Here is a 17,912-nt window from a genome sequence, read left to right as displayed (position 1 = left end):
GCTAACCAATCAGCACTGTCCGCTCATGAAGCATAAATGCTGATTTGCCCTAGAATTGGTATTCTTGCAAATTGTCCTGTTAAGTGCTGGATGAAAATCTTTGACAAACTGCGCCTTTTTTCCAGCGATAACAAAGTTCAATTTGAGTCAAGGTCTTTTTGGGGAATCCAAAGCTCGGTTTAAGGTGAAAGGAGAACACTTAAAAGGGATCCTAGACCTAAGGAGTAACGTTTTCACAAGAGGGTGGTGTGGGTATGGAATGAGCTGCAAGAGGACAGGGTGGCAGTTGATACAATTATGTTTCCACACTGTAGGGATTCTATATAAAAAATGTAAAAGGCATTTGGTTGGATGTATGAATAGAAAGGGTTGAGAGGGATATGGGACAAATGCTGGCAAATGGAACTAAATCAGTTTTGGATGTCTGGTTGATGCAGATGAGTTGTACCAAAGGGTGAGTTTCTGTTCTGTATAACTCTCTGTATTAACCATGATTAGGTTACTCAGGGGGAAAAAAAGTACAAATTTTCCAGCTGGACAAGTGGAAATACCAAAATTATTCGTCCTGGCCTGAAACTGTCCATATTCCACAGTAGGTGAGAGCTAGAAGATCTGGGTTCAAGTCCTACCTGTTCCAGGGTATGTGATAATATTGGATTAGTGGTGCTGGAAGAGCACAGCAGTTCAGGCAGCATCAATATTCCTGAGTAGGTTGATTTTTAAAAAAACCTACGCCAAATATTTGATAGTAATTAACTAGGAGGTGTACAGGTTGCGCTTGTGCGTGAATCTCGAACGCCAGGGTGTCCGAGGACGATCAGTTCAGTGAGCCCCCTCTGACAGAGGCTGGAAACACAGGAATGACAGTCCCACCACGTCATTCGTGCTGCGTTGTTCCATCGCTCCTCACGCACGGCGAGCAGGCCTCGTTACCATGGGAACCCCCACTTCCGGTCTGCACGTCGGCCGGAAGGGGGTGGTCGCGAGTGCGGGGGTGGGCTGGAGGCGGAATTCAGCGGTCGGCCTCCTTTAACGCAGTTTATTTGCTTACGGTGAGGTGGAGAAGGCTGGAGCACCGCGAGCATGGAGGTGAGGAGGGAACGGGGGTGATAGCCATTGTCGATGGAAGCGGCTCAGCGTGAGCCTGGGGTGATAGTATTCGAGACCGGTAAAAAAATCAGTCATTCAGCTCTTTCATAAATGATGACCCAATGAGGGCTTTGGGTGAGAAGAAACTGAAAAACTAAACAAATGATTTGTCAATACTGTCGGTCTGCGGCAAAACCTCCCACAAGAGCTACTTTATTATCGCCATTTAAGACTAGTTGCCAAAGCAGCAGTGTAACAGAGATTTCAAAGTAACTGCTAGTAAATATTTAATTTTTTTATTCATTCAGCCGGATATTTACGAAGCAAATCCTGGTGGATGCAAGCTATCAGATTGGAATCGCTAATCGAGGACTGTAATAAACAGGATAGTGTCACTGTCTTTTGTAGCATCCGAGGTAGTTTCTGCTATTGATTCTCAAGGTAGTTGTACCTCCTAAAACGAACCAAACAAACCCGAGGATGAGATTATCTGTGGGATACACGTCTGCACTTCACACTGTATTTCACTTCCTGTTCAATTCACATTTCCTGGGCCGTTCAAAAGCCTCAAACTGAAAGAAAGCACTGCATCTATTTTGCGTGGTTCAATGTGGTTCTGAAGTTTTAGATTAGATTCCCTGCAGTGCAGAAATAGGCCCTTCGGCCCAACTAGTCCACACCGACCCTCTGAAGAGTAATCCACCAGACCCATTTCCCTCCAACTAATGCACCTAACACAATGGGCAGTTTGGCATGGCACATGTTTGGACTGTGGGAGGAAACCCACGCAGACACTGGGAGAATGTACAAATTCCACACAGTCACCTGAGGCTGGAATCAAACCTGGGACCATGGTGCTGTGAGGCAGCAGTGCTAACCACTGAGTCACCTTGCCGCCCAGAATAAACAATGATTTTCCCAGCTCTGGAACTGTGGTCATCCTTTAGTACAAATCAAGTACCATTGGTAATGTTGCACATTATTGATTTTGGTGTTTACTGTGACTTGATCTCTAATTCTGCATTTAAATTGTAGTATTAAAAGGAACTTGTATTTACATGATGGGCAAAAGTCTAGATTAGAGTGGTGCTGGAAAAGCACAGCAGGTCAGGCAGCATCCGAGGAGCAGGAAAATCAATGTTTCGGGCAAAAGCCCTTCATCAGGAATGAAAGGAGGGAGCTCCAGGGTGGAGAGATAAATGGGAGGGGGGGTGGGGCTGAGGAGAAGGTAGTAAAGACTACAATAGTTAGATGGGAGTGGGGATGAAGGTGATAGGTCAGAGAGGAAGGTGGAGCGGATAGATGGGAAGGAAGATTGGCAGGTAGGACAAGTCATTGGGATGGTGCTGAGCTGGAAGGTTGGAACTGAGGTAAGGTGGGAGGTGGGGAATTAGGAAACTGGTGAAGTCCACATTGATGCCCTGGGATTGTAGTGTGCCGAGGTGTTCTTCCTCCAGGTGTTGGGTGGTGAGGGAGTGGCGGAGGAGGAGATCCAGGACCTGCATGTCCTCAGCAGAGTGGGAGGGGGTGTTGAAATGTTGGGCCATGGGGTGGTGGGGTTGATTGGTGTGGGTTTCCTGGAGATTTCCCTAAAGCACTCTGCGAGAAGGTGTCCAGTCTCCCCAATGTAGAGGAGACCGCATCGGGAGCAATGGATACAGTAAATAATATGTGTGGAAATGCAGGTGAAACTTTGATGGATGTGGAAGGATCCTTTGTAGCCTTGGATGGAGGTGGGGGGGGGGGCGCAGGTTTTGTAATTCCTGCGATGGCAGGGTAAGGTGCCAGGAGGGGAGGGTGGGTTGTTGGGAAGCGTGGACCTGACCAGTTAGTCATGGAGGGAGCAGTCTTTGTAGAAAGTGGAAAGGGCTGGGGAGGGAAATATATTCCTGGTGGTGCGGTCCATTTTGAGGTGGTGGAAATGTCGGCGGATGATCCGGTTTGTGTAAAGGTTGGTAGGGTGGAAGGTGAGGACCAGGGGGTTCTGTACTTGTTATGTTGGAGGTGCGGAATGTGGACAAGATGCGTTGGAGGGCATCTTCAACCACGTGGGAAGGGAAATTGCGGTCGTTAGAGAAGGAGGCCATCTGGTGTGTTCTGTGGTGGAATTGGTCCTCCTGGGAGTAGATGAGGTGTAGGAATTGGAAATACAGGATAGCATTTTTGCAGGAGATAGGGTGGGAGGAGGTGTAATCCATGTAGTCGGTGGGTTTGTAAAAAATGTCAGTGTCAATTCGGTCGTCATTGATGGAGATGGAGAGTCCAGGAAGGGGAGGGAGGTATCAGAGATGGTCCAGCTGAACTTAAGGTCAGGGTGGAATGTGTTGGTGAAGTTGATGAACTGCCCAACCTCCTTGCAGGAGCACAAGGTGGTGCCTATGCAGTCATCAATGTAGCGGAGAAAGAGGTGGGGAGTGGTGCTGGTGTAACTACGGTAGATGAACTGTTCTACGTAGCCGACAAAGAGACAGGCATAGCTGGGGCCCATTGCCTTGCATTTATATGATGCCTTATCTTCAGGCACATAGCACATAGCTAATTGCCTTTGCCTACATATAGTGTGCACTTCAGTCTTGGAGAGATACAACACAAAACAGATCCTTTGGTACAACCTATCCATGCTGCCCGAGATATCCTAATCAAATGTAGTCTCATTTTCCAGTACTTGGTCCATATCCCTCTATACGCTTCCTATTCATATTCCCATCCAAATGCCTTTTAAATGTTGTAATTGTACCAGCCTCCACTTCCTTTGGCAGCTCATTCCATACACGCACCACTATCTGTGTGAAAAAGTTGCCCCACAGGTGCCTTTTAAGTGCAGCCACTTGTTTGATATTTCCTTAGGAAAGAATATTATAATACTAGAAGAATTCCCATAGACTATTACTCCTGTTTAAGTTTTTGGCCAACATTCATGAGCTGAGGATAATAGATGAGAGTCCTACTGAGGCTGACATCAGATTGCTTCTACGGAAGGATACGTTGAATTATTTCTCAGTAGTTGTGTTGCTCAGATGCATGCTGACAGAGCTGACCTCTCTGGATTGAAGTAAAGGCACCAGTCTGGAAGTGACATCCCAATAGGTCCAGGTTGCTAATGATTGTTCTACAAACCTTCTCTGGTATTGATGCGTGCATAATCATTGCTGTGTAATTGGCGTTGTTGAGTTGCCAGGATTTGATGCAGAACAGTTCTACCACAAACCTATTGAAATGGGCCAGTATGAGAACTGACACTATGGCAAACCATTACTGAGAGCTAGTATTCAGTCAGTGTTATTACTAAAATGATATATAACCTACAGTGTTGATAAATCCAAGAGTTTTACAGCATTGAATGATAGATAAAAGCCTTTGCACCATGACTCTGTGTTGGTTTTATCTGCAAATAACAAGTTCTACTCTCATTTGCTTCAACTTGACCACTAGTTCATTGTCAGTGCAGGGGCTATAATGATAACGCCCAGGATGTTAATAATCAGGGATTCAATTATGATAATACCTTTAAATGTGAAGGGACGGTGATTAAATTTTCTATTGTTAATTGTCATTGCCTGGCATTTGTGTCATGAATGTTAATTGCCACTTTTCAATCCAAGTCGAGATATTGTCTAGGTTTTATTGCATTTGCACACAAACTCCTTCAGTATCTGAGAAGTCATGAATGATGCAGAACATTACAAAATCATCAGCAAACATTCCCACTTCTGACTTAATGATGGAAGCAGCATTATTAATGAAGCAACTGAAGATAGTTGGGCTGAGGACACTACCTGAGGAACTCCTGCAGAGATGTCCTTGGGCTGAGATGGCTGATCCCCAACATCCACGAGCATTTGTATTTGTGCCAGGTATGACTCCAATCAGCAGAGAACTTGCCCGATTGCTAAGGCTCCATACTCTCGACTGAGTGTGGTGCTGGAAAAGCACAGCAGGTCAGGCGGCATCCGAGGAGCAGGAGAATCACCATTTCGTGCATAAGCCCTTCATCAGGAATGAGGCTTGTGGGTCAGGTTTGAGAGACAAATGGGTGGGGGGATGGGGTTAGGGGGAGGTAGCTGGGAAAGCAATAGGTGGATGAAGGTGAGGGAGAAGGTGAAGGTCAGAAGGGGCAGTGATGAATGGGTCTGGAATGTAGTGCCGAGTTGGAGGCTTGGGACTGGGATAATGTAGGGGGAGGGGAAATGAAGAAGCTTTGAAATCCACATTTATCCCGTGTGGTTGCAGGGTTCCAAGGCGGAATATGAGGCGTTCCTTCTCCAGGCATCAGGTGGTAATGATTTGGCGGTGAAGGAGGCCCAGGACCTGCATGCCCTTGACAGAGTGGGAGGGGGAGTTGAAGTGTTCGGCCACAGGGCGGTGGGGTTAGTGGGTATGAGTTTCCCAGAGATGTTCTCTGAAACGATTCGCAAAAAGGCTTCCTATCTCCCCGATGTAGAGGAGACCACACCGGGTGCAACGGATGCAATAGATGACTCCTGTTCCTCGGATGCTGCCTGACATGCTGTGCTTTTCTAGCATTAGACTCTGGACTCTGATCTCCAGTATCTGCAGTTCTCACTTTCTCCTCCTTGATGCCACACTCAGTCAAAACAGCCTTGATATAAAGAACTATCACCCTGCCACCTCTGGAATTCCACTTTTTGCCCATGTTTGAACCAAGGCTGTAGTGAGGTCAGTAGCTGAGTGACCCTGGTGAAATCCAAATTGGGCATCAGTGAGCTGATGTTTGCTGAACAAGTGCTGCTTGGTAGCACTGTTGATAACTCTTACTATCATGTTACTGATGATTGAGATAAGACTGATGGGGCAGTAATTGGCTGGGTTGGATTTGACCTGCTTTTTATGTGTAAGATATACTTGGGCAATTCTCCACATTGTTGGTTAATACCAATGTTGCAGCTGTACTGGAACAGCTTGGTTGTGGGTGCTGCAAGTTCTGGAGCACAAGTCTTGAGTATTGAGTTGAGTGTTGAGTTGCTCGATCTGTTTGAAGTTTAACCCATTTTGTACCACGTATGGTCTGGGCCTATAGCCTTTCCAGTATCCTGTGCTTCCAACTGTTTCTTGAGAGAGAGAGTCCAACTGTCTGAGGACTAGCATCTGTGATGCTGTAATCTCTGGAGGTCAGCATAACTGGGTGTTGAAGATTATTCAGAATGCTTCAGCCTTTTTTTAATGCCCTGATGTGATGTGACCTGCCTACTCCATAACTGGATGTGGCAGGACTGCAGACCTTAGATCTGACCCATTGGTTGTGAGATGGCTTAGCTCTGTGAACCATTTATTCATGCTATTGGCACGCAAGTAGTCCTATAACTTCACCAAGTTGACACCTCATTTTTAGGTATTTCTGAGGCTGCTTTTGGCATGCCCTCTTGCATTCTCCACTGAACAGGAGTTGATTACCTAGTTTGATGGTAATGGTAGAGTGGGGGATATTCTGAACCATGAAGTTACAGATTGTGTTGGAGTACAGTTCTCCTGCTACTGATGACCCACAGTGCGTCTTGGATGCCAGTGTTGAGTTGCTCGATCTGTTTGAAGTTTAACCCATTTTGTACCACGTATCACAATGAAAAAAAAATTTGAAGTTGGGACTTGTAACGATCAATTTTAAGACAAGGACTGTGTGGTGGTCACTGTTATAGAACAGGTCCGTCTGCAGCAGGCAAATTGATGAGAGTGTGGCCAAGTATGGTTTTCCCTCTTGATTTTCCAGACCCAGTCTAGGAGCATTGTTCTTTAGGACCTGACTAGCTCAATTAGTTGTGCTGCTCCTTCCTGTTGGAAAGATGTTGTGAAACTTGAAAGGGTTGAGAAAAGATTTACAAGGATGTTGCTAGGATTGGAGGATTTGAGGTATAGGGAGAGGTTGAATAGGCTAGGGCTGTTTTCCCTGGAGCATCGGAGGCTGAGGGGTGACCTTATAGAGGTTTAGAAAATCATGACTGGCATGGATAGGATAAATAGACAAAGTCTTTTCCCTGGGTTGGGGGTGTCCAAAATGAGAGGGCATAGGTTTAGGGTGAGAGGGGAAAGATATAAAAAAGACCTAAGGGACAACTTTTTCATGCAGCGGGTGGTACATATGGAATGAGCTGCCAGAGGAAGTGGTGGAGCCTAGGACAATTGCAACATTTAAAAGGGATCTGGATGGATAGATGAATAGGAAGGGTTTGGTGGGATATGGGGTGGGTGCTGGCAGGTGGGGCTAGATTGGGTTGGGACATCTGGACGGCATGGAAAAGTTGGACTGAAGGGTCTGTTTCCACGCTGTAAATGTCTATGACTCTATGCTGCCAAGCCAAATACTTCCCACCTAGAGTGCATTCTGTGCCTGTGCCACCCTCAGTGCTTTCTCTAAGTTTCCTCAACTTTGATGAGCATGAGAGACATCCCTCTGAGGGAGGATGGTACGTGGTCATTAGCAAGAGGTATCCTGCCCATTCTTGGCCTGATGCTATGAGACTTCATGGGGGTCTGGAGTTAGTGCTGAGAGCTCCTGGGGTAACACCTCCCAACTGTATAGCTTTGGGCCACCACCTCTGCTCTTTCTATCCTGTGTGTAGGCAGAGTGTATGCAGGGATGGTGATGGTACCCTTAGATATTCCAATTCTGTGGCTTTTGCTTGATCAGTCCATGGGTCAGCTGTTCTGATTTTGAAAATGGTCACCAGAGGTTAGTAAGGAAAATTTCATAGTGTTGACAAGGTCGGTTCTGCCATTGTCATTTCCAGTGTCTAGGTCAGTGGTCTGACCAGTATCATTTGTTTCTTGAGAGTGTAACGATTAAGACAACTGAGTGGCTTGCTGGTCATTTCAAATGGCAGTTGAGAGCTCTGGAGACACATGGAGATCAGAACAGGTAAGATTGGCAGTTTTCCTTCCCTGTACATTAGTGTACCAGATGGATTTTTCTGATAATCAACAGCTTTTCTACCACCTTCAACATTTTGCCTTATTGAGCAGGGAAAGAAGCTTTATTGAATCTGCAAGTATGTCAAAGTCATTTAGAGTGAACAGTATTTTGTAAAATAGAAATGAATGTACGTGACTAAGTGAGCTGTTATCCAGCATTGAACTTTTATACGACTGCATTTCCAAGTGAATAAACTGAATTATGGTTGTCAGTCAGGGAAAATCCAGTCATTTACTGTTTTTTGTTAAATTTACAAAAATATAAATGGTATGTTAAATGATTGATGTAATAACTTCATATAAAACACTTAATTTATTAACCTCTGCTCTAACTTAAAATGATGTACAAAGTTAAAAATCACACAACACCAGGTTATAGTCCAACAGGTTTAATTGGAAGCACACTAGCTTTCGGAGCGACGCTCCTTCATCAGGTGATTGTGGAGGGCTCTATCGTAACACAAGTTATCGCAAAAATTTGCAGTGTGATGTAACTGAAGTTATACATTGAAAAATTGATTGTCTGTTAAGCCTTTCATCTGTTAGAATACAGTGATATTGTCTAGCTATCACCATTGTTAACAGCTAACCCGAGAATGCAACTTTAAAAAAAAGGGTTTTGTGATTTACACATGAAAGAAGTGAAACTATCACTGTATTCTAACAGATGAAAGGCTTAACAGACAATCAATTTTTCAATGTATAATTTCAGTTACATCACACTGCAAATTTTTGCTATAAATTCTGTGTTACAATAGAGCCCTCCACAATCACCTGATGAAGGAGCGTCGCTCCGAAAGCTAGTGTGCTTCCAATTAAACCTGTTGGACTATAACCTGGTGTTGTGTGATTTTTAACTTTGTACACCCCAGTCCAACACTGGCCTCTTCAAATCATTAAAATGATGTGTTCAGTTTGGTTTTATTATAAAATTTAAGCATGTCTTTTAAAGACTACATTATGTTAAGTTCTGGGCTGAACAAAACTTCCTTGTATTTCCTCTGTAGACACTGCATCATCCTCCACCACTTCCGCCACCTACAAATGGTCCCCTCCACCATAGTCATACTTCCCTTCCCACCCCTATCAGCGTTCCAGAGAGACCTTTCCCTCTGCAACTCCCTCGTCAGATTCATGTCCCCCACCAACCCACATCCTGTTCCCAGCACCTTCCCCTGCCACCACAGGGAGTGCAAAACCTGCACCCACACCTCCACCCTCACTTCAGTCCAAGGCCCTCCAGGATCCTTCCACATCTGACAGAAATTTACCTGTACCTTCTCGAATGTCATCTACTGTATCCGATGTGGTCTTCTCTACATCGGGGTGACAGGGTGCCAACTTGTGGATCATTTCAGAGAATATCTCTGGGACACCTGCACCCACCAACCCCACCACCCTGTGGCTGAACACTTCAAATCCCCCTTCCACTTTGCCAAGGACATGCAGGTCATGGACCTCCTTCATCCCCACCCAATTCCTGGAGGAAGAACGCCTCATATTCTGCTTTGGGACCCTGCAACCACACAGGATCAATGTGGATGTCACCAGTTTCCTCATTCCCCCTTCCCCCACATTGTCCCAGTCCCAATCGTCCAACTTGACACCGTCCTCTTGTCCTGTCCATCACCTTCCTATCTATCCGCTCCATCCTCCTCTCCAACCTATCACCTTCTTCCCCACCTTCATTGACCAATTGCATTCTCAGCTGCCTTCCCTCCCATTTATCTCTCAGGCTACCCCCCCCACCCCACCCCCCCGAAGCCTCATTCCTGATGGAGCTTATGCCCAAAGCGTTGATGCTCCCTCTCCTCAGATGATGCCAGACTTGCACTAGCACCCCACACTCGACTTCCTTGTATTTTAAGCCTAGGTACATTTTGGAGCTGCCTAACTAACTTCAGGATGCCGTGTCAGCAATAATCAGATTTATTCCTGTCAGATGAAACCACAATTAGCTGTACTTGAATCCTCGCAGGAGCTTATAAAGGCATTTTATAGCCTTGAAGTGTATGGCTGCTTTAATAAACTAAATTATTTCAGGATGTGACAAAGTTGATTGAGGGAAGGGATCTGGATGTCATATACATGGACGTCAGTAAGGCATTTGATAAGGTTCCCCAAGGTAGACTGATGGAGAAAGTGAGGTCGCATGGGGTCCAGGGTGTACTGGCTAGATGTATGGAGAACTGGCTGGGCAACAGGAGACAGTAGTAGTGGAAAGGAGTTTCTCAAAATGAAGAACTGTGATCAGTGGTGTTCCACAGGGATCCGTGTTGGGATCACTGTGATATACATAAATGATTTGGAGGAAGGTATAGGTAGTCTGGTTAGTGAGTTTGCAGATGACAGAGAAATGGCAGTTGGAGTTCAATCTGGGCAAATGCGACGTGATGCATTCTGGAAAATCCAATTCAGGAACTAACTATATGCTAAATAGAAAAGCTCTGGGGAAAATTGATGGAGAGAGATCTGGGTGTTTAGGTCCATTGTACCCTGAAGATGGCAGCACAGTTCAATAGAGTGGTCAAGAAGGCATACGGCATGCATTCCTTCATCGGATGGGGTAATGAGTACGATAGTTGGCAGGTCATATTATAGATGTATAGGACTTTGGTTTGGCCAGATTTGGAAAACTGCATACAGTTCTGGTCACCACATTCCCAAAACGATGTGGGTGCTTTGGAGAGTATGCAGAGAAAGTTCATCAGGAAGTTGCCTGGTGTGGAAGGCACCAGCTATGAAGAGAGGTTAAGTAGATTCCGATTATTTTCATTAGAAAAGTGGAGGTTGGGGGAATCCTGATTGAGGTCTATAAAATCATGAGAGGTATAGACATGGTGAATAGCAAGAAACTTTCTCCCCAGAGTGGGGAACTTAATTATTAGGGGTCACGAGTTCAAGGTGAGAGGGGAAAAGTTTACGGGAAGAAATGCATGGAAAGTTCTTTACACAGAGGGTGGTAGGTGCCTGGAATGTGATGCCCGCATTTACACAGAGGGTGGTAGGTGCCTGGAATGTGATGCCCGCATTTACACAGAGGGTGGTAGAGGCAGGCACAGTAACATCATTTAAGATGTATCTAGACAGATACATCAATGGGCAGGGAGTAGAGGGACACAGATCCTGAGAAAATAGGTGACAGGTTTAGATAGAGGACCTCTATTGGCACAGGCTTGGAGGGCCAAAGGGTCTGTTCCTGTGCTGTAATTTTCTTGGTTCTAAATCAAATAACAGTACTGAAGGCAGAAAATGGTGTCATAGCAACTATCATTTAAATTTATTTTGTCTGAAATGAGCCATCTAAATTTGTTTACATTATCAGCAGTAGAATGTATCAGAAAGCTCCTTTGATCTTTAAGGTTTGGATCTCACAACAGAACAAAACTACCAGTACCTTTGCCATGATTCTTAATGAGTTTTAAATATGCTGTGGAATAGAATGCATGCATTGCAAATGGAGACTCTTGTTGAATGGAGAAGTTTTATTTATTATTATTCAGGTGTCTGATATACGTAGAAACTCGTTACCATTTTTAGGTATTTCCAAATAAATCACTGAAAAAGCCATAAGTAGAAATTCAGTTTGCAAGATAATTAAGTGCAAGTTCTCTCTTTACCAAAATCTACATTTAAACCAAGGTTTCAGGGATCCCAGGTTCACATAGGGTAGTTCAGACAACTAACATAGTGTACCAGTAACCTTACCAATATCTGTTTGCAGCCATCTCACTATTTTAAAAATGATATATATATAAACATTACCTAACTGTGAACCCCTGATCCATGATTACATTGATTTGCATAGTATTTCATTTCCATTGAGAAGAGTATTGTTCTGCTCATCAAGGTTCCATCTGTGAACCAGACTGGTGATTGAACCTGTCCCAGTGAAGATGGATGGAGGTAATGTTTTTGCTGATGTTTGTTTGTCTTTTAGCAGTATGTCTAGAAAACTAAGGAATGGACTTCAGCAAAACCTGGCACATAGATGGCCTAAGAAGACCTGTTTAGATTTTGATGAAGGTGTGGGCCTAGCTCTTGGAAATTTTTAATGAATTTCTTTACGTTGGAAGATAGGATGAATTGATTTTTGTTAAAATGAAGAAGGTTAATCGAATTAGAATGTTAAATGTTTCCAGATGTTGTGGATTGTGTCCATTATGGAATTTTACAGCTGTCAAAAGTGTGAGCAAAGTTTTCGGAGCAGGTTGTTTGGATGTGAATTGGTCTGGAACTATCTCAGTGAAATGGAAATACTTACAATGAAGCTGAAAACAAATCATTTAACAGAGCATCAACCAAACAGGGGAAAGCTCTAAGGAAGAGCTGCATAAATATAACGATATTATGTGGTGATACTGTGTGCTTGAAGTGTTCTTCACTTATAAAATATATGTTAGTGTGAGACACTGATCACTGGACAGAAATTAGTTTCTGTAACAATTTTGGAGTGATATTTTTATTAGCAGGGAGTTACATTGTGGGGTAATTGAAATAAATATGATTTTTATGTGAATTTAAGCTAGTTATCACATTTGCTAATTATTTATTACAGTTGCAAGATAATGTGTGCATTGCAGTATTCATATTACTGTGGTTATTTTGCATATTGATACCAGGTTTAAACAGTGCAAATAACTTCTAAATTCCAAAACTTCTGTTTGTTTTTGTTTAACAGGAGAGTGGTCAAGATGGTGTGCCTTCACCAGCAGTCCCTGGAGCAGGAAAATCTAAGGTTTGCATGAAAACAAATCTTAAATGTTAACTTGTGATTCCTATTGAGACTGATACCTTTTTCAAAAAAACCAAAATATTTAAATTCCCGTTTAATTATTTAAGAGAATTGTATAAGATTTCAAATTTTATGACTTCTACTATAACAAGTAAACTAAATAATTAATTGCACATTACATAGTAGGCAGCTAATACTCTAAACAATAGAGTAGAGAAACCCAAAAAGATTCTTAACATGACTAGATGGCCCTATATATCAAATGTAACATACACTTCTCGGAGTTCCCTATTTACAGAAAATGGACCAAACCATCTCGCTTGTTCTTATGTTGTAATATCTGGTCACCAATATTCCTGGTCTTCAATATTCTGAGAATTCTGGTCCATCTTCCAGCTGCAAGGTTTGTTCACATAATTGTTTCTCCTGGATTCATCATGGTACATTTTCAACTGATATTAAAGCTCTGCAGGACCCTCTTCACTAAGAAGACAAGTTTTCATTAGCGTTTTGTCTGGTAACTCGCAAAGTGCAGCATTGTTTTTGCAGCAGTTTCCCTGTCTGTCAATAATTTGTCTTCAGGCTGCCTGTGAATCTGTAAGTCTCCATAAAGCAAGAACAGGTGTCTCAGAATTTGCATGCCTATCCAAGCCAAAGCCAGATCAGCCATCCTTTTGTTTTGCAGGTGTTAAACTCAGTATGTGGTTTTTCAGCAATGTTTGACATGGCTCCATCCCCGAGTTAACCTCGTCACATTGCATTATCGCAAAAATAACAACAGGTCACACATCTCTTCCTGTTCTGGCATTTTTCCTTGAAATTAAAAAGACAGTCTGACCCACAATTATCTTGCATGACAAAGTACACCGGTATTTTAGAGCTTGCTTTTAAAGAGCACCTATACATTAATCTCATCTAAATTAACAATGGAATATGTTGAATCCATACTCATTTATTTAACTGTGTTTACAGCTGGACACACTACCAAAGGAAGAGCTTATAAAATTTGCGAAGAAACAGGTTATGCTTTTGCAGAAGACAAAGTCAAAATGCACTGGTAATGTATATGACCAAAAGATCTTTAAGCAGAATTATCTACCAGCACCTTCTTTTAAAAGTAATTATAATGGGCCAGGTTTAGAACATAAGACACAGCAGCGGAAGTGGACTACTCAGTCCGTCCAGTCTGCTCTGCCATTCAATGCATTCATGGCTGATCTGATAATCCTTAACTGCACTTTCCTGCCTTTCCCCATAAGCTTGATTGCCTAACTGATTAAAAATCTATTTATCTTCAGCCTTGAATATACCTAATGACTCAACCTTAACAGCCCTCTGTGGTAAAGAAATCCACAGATTCACAACCCAATGAGAGATGAAATTCCTCCCACCTCTGATTTAAATGTGTAATCCCCTATCCTGTGATGATGTCCTCTAGTCCTGGGCTCTTTCACAAGGAGAAACAACCTTTCTGCATTTAACCTGTTATTCTCTAAGAATCTTGTATGTTCAATAAACTTGCCTCTGGTTCTTCTGTATTCCAATGAGTACAGGCCAATGGCATGAGAGATGGAAGGGTGTAGTACATGCGGAGTGGGAGAAGATGGGGATCAGATTGGGTCCAGAGTGAGGCAGGTATGTTGGCTCCCTGGGGGAAGAGAAGAGGAAGCAGATAAGGATCTGGGGAGGATAAGTATGGGGTCAGTTAAATAATTACTCAGGATTTGTACTCAAAAGTCTTAACTTTTTCACCATCATAATTTACTTAATCAGATCTCCCTGAATTCTAACTTCTAAATGGAGACTTTTGGAGCCTTCCAGGCATACCTGAATTGCCCAGCAGAATCTTCAGTTTCCCAGGCAATACCTTCAGAGTCAGCCACAGGGCACTATGTGCAACTCTCACCTGCAATGCATTAATGACTGTCAAGCCATAGAAAAATCCAGGCTAGTCATTGTTTTTGACACAAGAATCAGGGTCCTTAGTCAATAAATGTTGAACTGTATACTCCTAATTATGCTATGAATTACACTGGAAAGCAGTTTTAAATTATCAGTAGGTTGACAGTATGATTCATTTGCATACACCAAAAACCTGTCCTTTATAGGCAAAAAAGAATATGTCCACACATTGTACCTTTTTCACGGAGTAAAGGGCTATGGAGACTGCTAATCCCTGCTACATTCTTCTGTGGTATTACCAAAAGTAATTATTTGTATTGTTTTCTCTATTTGCTTAAGAAAGGATTGTTGAACCCGTGCAATACATAATAAGGTCTACTGAACCTGACTGCATGATGAAGTTGAAAATGGTCATTTCTTTTGTACTCTTTCCTTTTTATCATATAGTTTAATTGTAAATAAGGAATTGATCATGTTGCTTTGGTCATTGCATCTCACGCCATTCTAACTGTCTTTCGTTTGTTATAGTGGCTGCAGTAATAAGTTCAATTCTGTCTGGTAAAGTGCTAAAATTGTAATGACTGGGGCACTCTAATCAACCTACCCAAAGGTTCATTGAACATCGTCTTGTAATCATTCCCCCCTCTCGAAAAGCTGATTCTTTCTGAGGTTTAGTTTGCTGTGAGTAGTATCATGTACTGGTGTCTTGCATTTCCATTACTTAAAACATGTTCCGTGACTACTGTTAAGGGAGGAAGTTCATGGATATCAATTCTTCCAACTAAGCTGCAGCAATCACTTGCATTTATAAAGCACATTAAAATGCAGACAATTAGAAACAATGAAATATTAGGAGGGTTGACCAAAAGTATGATTAAACATAGGGTTTTAATCAAACCCTTAAAGGACAATCGTTCCTAGATTCTGATTCTGTGAAATGCCTGTACATCCCAAGGCAGTTCACAGAATCAGAATCATGGAACCAATTTCCTTTAAGGGTTTGGTTAAAACCCTATGCTTAATCATACTGTTGGTCAACCCTCCTAATATCTCATTTTTTTGTAAATGTCTACATTTTATTCAAATAATTATTCCAAAGCACTTTGGGACACTTTACTGCATTAAAACTGAATATAAATATAAGATACTGTGCATTGACATTATCTGACTGTATCATAGACCTTCTAAAATCTATGACAACAACCTGACCTGATACATTGTGGTATTCCAGCTCAATTAAATATTATTTATTTCTTAAATTATGTAAAGATGTAAAATTGTATTTCATTATTAGGTATTCTAATTATTAAGTTTGCTATGGCAAATTTAGATTTAATTGAGCAGTTTATTTTTTTAAAGGTTTTATCTTACATATAATATCATTTCAGCACTGGAAAATGAAATTGAACAGCTCAGAACAAAACCAGCTGTTGATACTAATGATGCAGTCATCCAGGTAATAGCCATGAAGCAGGTGTTAATCATTTGTAATGTTTGTATCACTTTCACAGATAACATTGTGTGCGCTTAATCATTTGCTTGACAAAAGCTAGCATAACTGCAGGAGTGAGTGCACAATTGTGCAAATATTTTCTTGGCCTCCTGAACGCAAACAGAATGATAGTTGATAATTATTTAGTTGTCCAGCTATTACATTGGATTGTAATCCATTGTAACATTTTCTGGGTTATTGTACAAAGTCTAGGACTTCAAATCTGGGAACATTTGCAGAGTGTCTAGGGGAATTTCCCAGACAACTTCCACATAGGTCTGTGTATCATGATTTTAGCAGTGTCCTGCCATGCATTTTCATTGTACGTTGGTGTCCAAAATTTGTCCCACTATCATAGTTGGATGAGTTTAATGTTACTATTTGCATGGCACTCAAATATATTTTTTGCTTGTATACAGGATATTTTGAACGGAAGAAAATTTGAGTAATGAAATTGAAATACAACCAATTGTTGATCATATGTTGTTTTTTTTGAAGGTGTAAAGTAACTATGTACAAACATTGTATGTGGATAGTAAATTACTTAAGTTTACATGAACACAATAACAGACCAGAATCTTTATGACATTTTATAACGAGTTCAAAATTAATTTGACCCCTTAATGTAATTTGTACTATTCTGCTTATTTGACTAGGAACTGACAACCAGGCTGGATTCAGTACTATTGGAAAAAGCAGAAGCTCAACAAAGTGCACTTTCTCTTAGAAAGGAGCTTGAAAAAAATAAAGAAGAGTTGAAGGTAGTGACTAACTTGATTTAAAATAAATCTGCACCAGGTCCTCCCCACCCCTGTCCTATAATCTGCTTTTTGATCAATATTTTAGTTGCCCATTTTTAATGGCATTGCAAGTGTGCGGTACAGGGAACCCTGCCTTGTCAGTGTCCCCTCTTCCTCTTAACCTACCATTCATTTACTGGTCACTTTATGCTTCAAACTATCAGTGTTGCATAGTTAACTGGTGGTCAAACAACAAATCAGGTTGGGGCAGTCAGATGGTTGAGGGGCTGTTGCATGTTCTATGGGCTGGTACATCGTTAGGTCAGGAGGTGGAGTGATCATTGGTGCTTAAGCTTGGGGGAAATGGGTCAGCTGTGAAATGATCTAACTGTATCACCAGGTATTAATCTAACATTTCCAAGGTAAGTAGGCCAGTAATCCCTTGTATCTAATCTAAGTCTCTGCCTTCTCAGGGTTGTGAAATGTTCTGGGCTGCAGGAAATGAAACTACTGGAAGTTTAAACTTAAAAAGTCAGTGTCCGCCATCTGCAAGATGCACTGCAGATATTCATCAAAGCTCCTTAGAGACCACCTTCCAAATAATGTCCACTTTCATCCAGAAAACAAAGACAGCTGATATATGGGAACACCTTCACTTGCAGGTTCCCCTCCAAGCCCATAACCATTCTGACTTTGCAGGAACTGAGATGTATTTCAATGTCATTGGGTCAAAATCTGAAAACTCCCTCCCTGATGGTATTGTTATGTGTACGTATAGCAAATAGACCAAAACAGTTCAAAAAGGCAGCTCATCATCACTTTCCAAAGGAAACTAGGCCAAGGGCAATAAATGCTGGTCCAGCCCATGATGCTCACATCCCTTAAATGAATTTTAAAAAAGTTATTCTGCAGGATCCTGACCAGACATCTATGGATATGAGTCCCATCTCCAAAACTTCAGAGACATGAAGATTTATTTTGCCTTAAGGGAGAAATCTTTACATTTTATTTGCGTTAAATACCAAAACTT

The 17,912-nt window shown here is 42.1% G+C and overlaps 1 protein-coding gene across 5 annotated transcripts in view; it reads left to right on the top strand.

Moving 5' to 3' along the window:
* Positions 1 to 975: 975 nt before the first annotated feature.
* LOC140481407 (GRIP and coiled-coil domain-containing protein 2) overlaps positions 976 to 17,912 on the top strand; it is a 68,574-nt gene continuing 51,637 nt past the window's right edge. Inside the window, exons 1-6 of one of the 5 annotated variants that reach the window (XM_072577552.1) lie at positions 986 to 1,089; positions 4,692 to 4,943; positions 12,695 to 12,751; positions 13,721 to 13,805; positions 16,039 to 16,106; positions 16,799 to 16,903. In XM_072577552.1, the coding sequence (XP_072433653.1) occupies positions 13,772 to 13,805; positions 16,039 to 16,106; positions 16,799 to 16,903 (207 nt within the window). In that variant the 5' untranslated portion in view covers positions 986 to 1,089; positions 4,692 to 4,943; positions 12,695 to 12,751; positions 13,721 to 13,771. Of the gene's footprint in view, positions 1,090 to 1,397; positions 1,506 to 1,552; positions 2,056 to 4,691; positions 4,944 to 12,018; positions 12,040 to 12,694; positions 12,752 to 13,720; positions 13,806 to 16,038; positions 16,107 to 16,798; positions 16,904 to 17,912 lie in introns of those variants that run through there. The other 4 variants (XM_072577553.1, XM_072577550.1, XM_072577549.1 and 1 more) reach the window with 4 other exon arrangements.

This window comes from Chiloscyllium punctatum, chromosome 9 (assembly GCF_047496795.1).
Source record: "Chiloscyllium punctatum isolate Juve2018m chromosome 9, sChiPun1.3, whole genome shotgun sequence".
In the NCBI taxonomy this organism is placed as follows: domain Eukaryota; kingdom Metazoa; phylum Chordata; class Chondrichthyes; order Orectolobiformes; family Hemiscylliidae; genus Chiloscyllium; species Chiloscyllium punctatum.
This window is presented reverse-complemented; position numbering and strand designations above follow the sequence as displayed.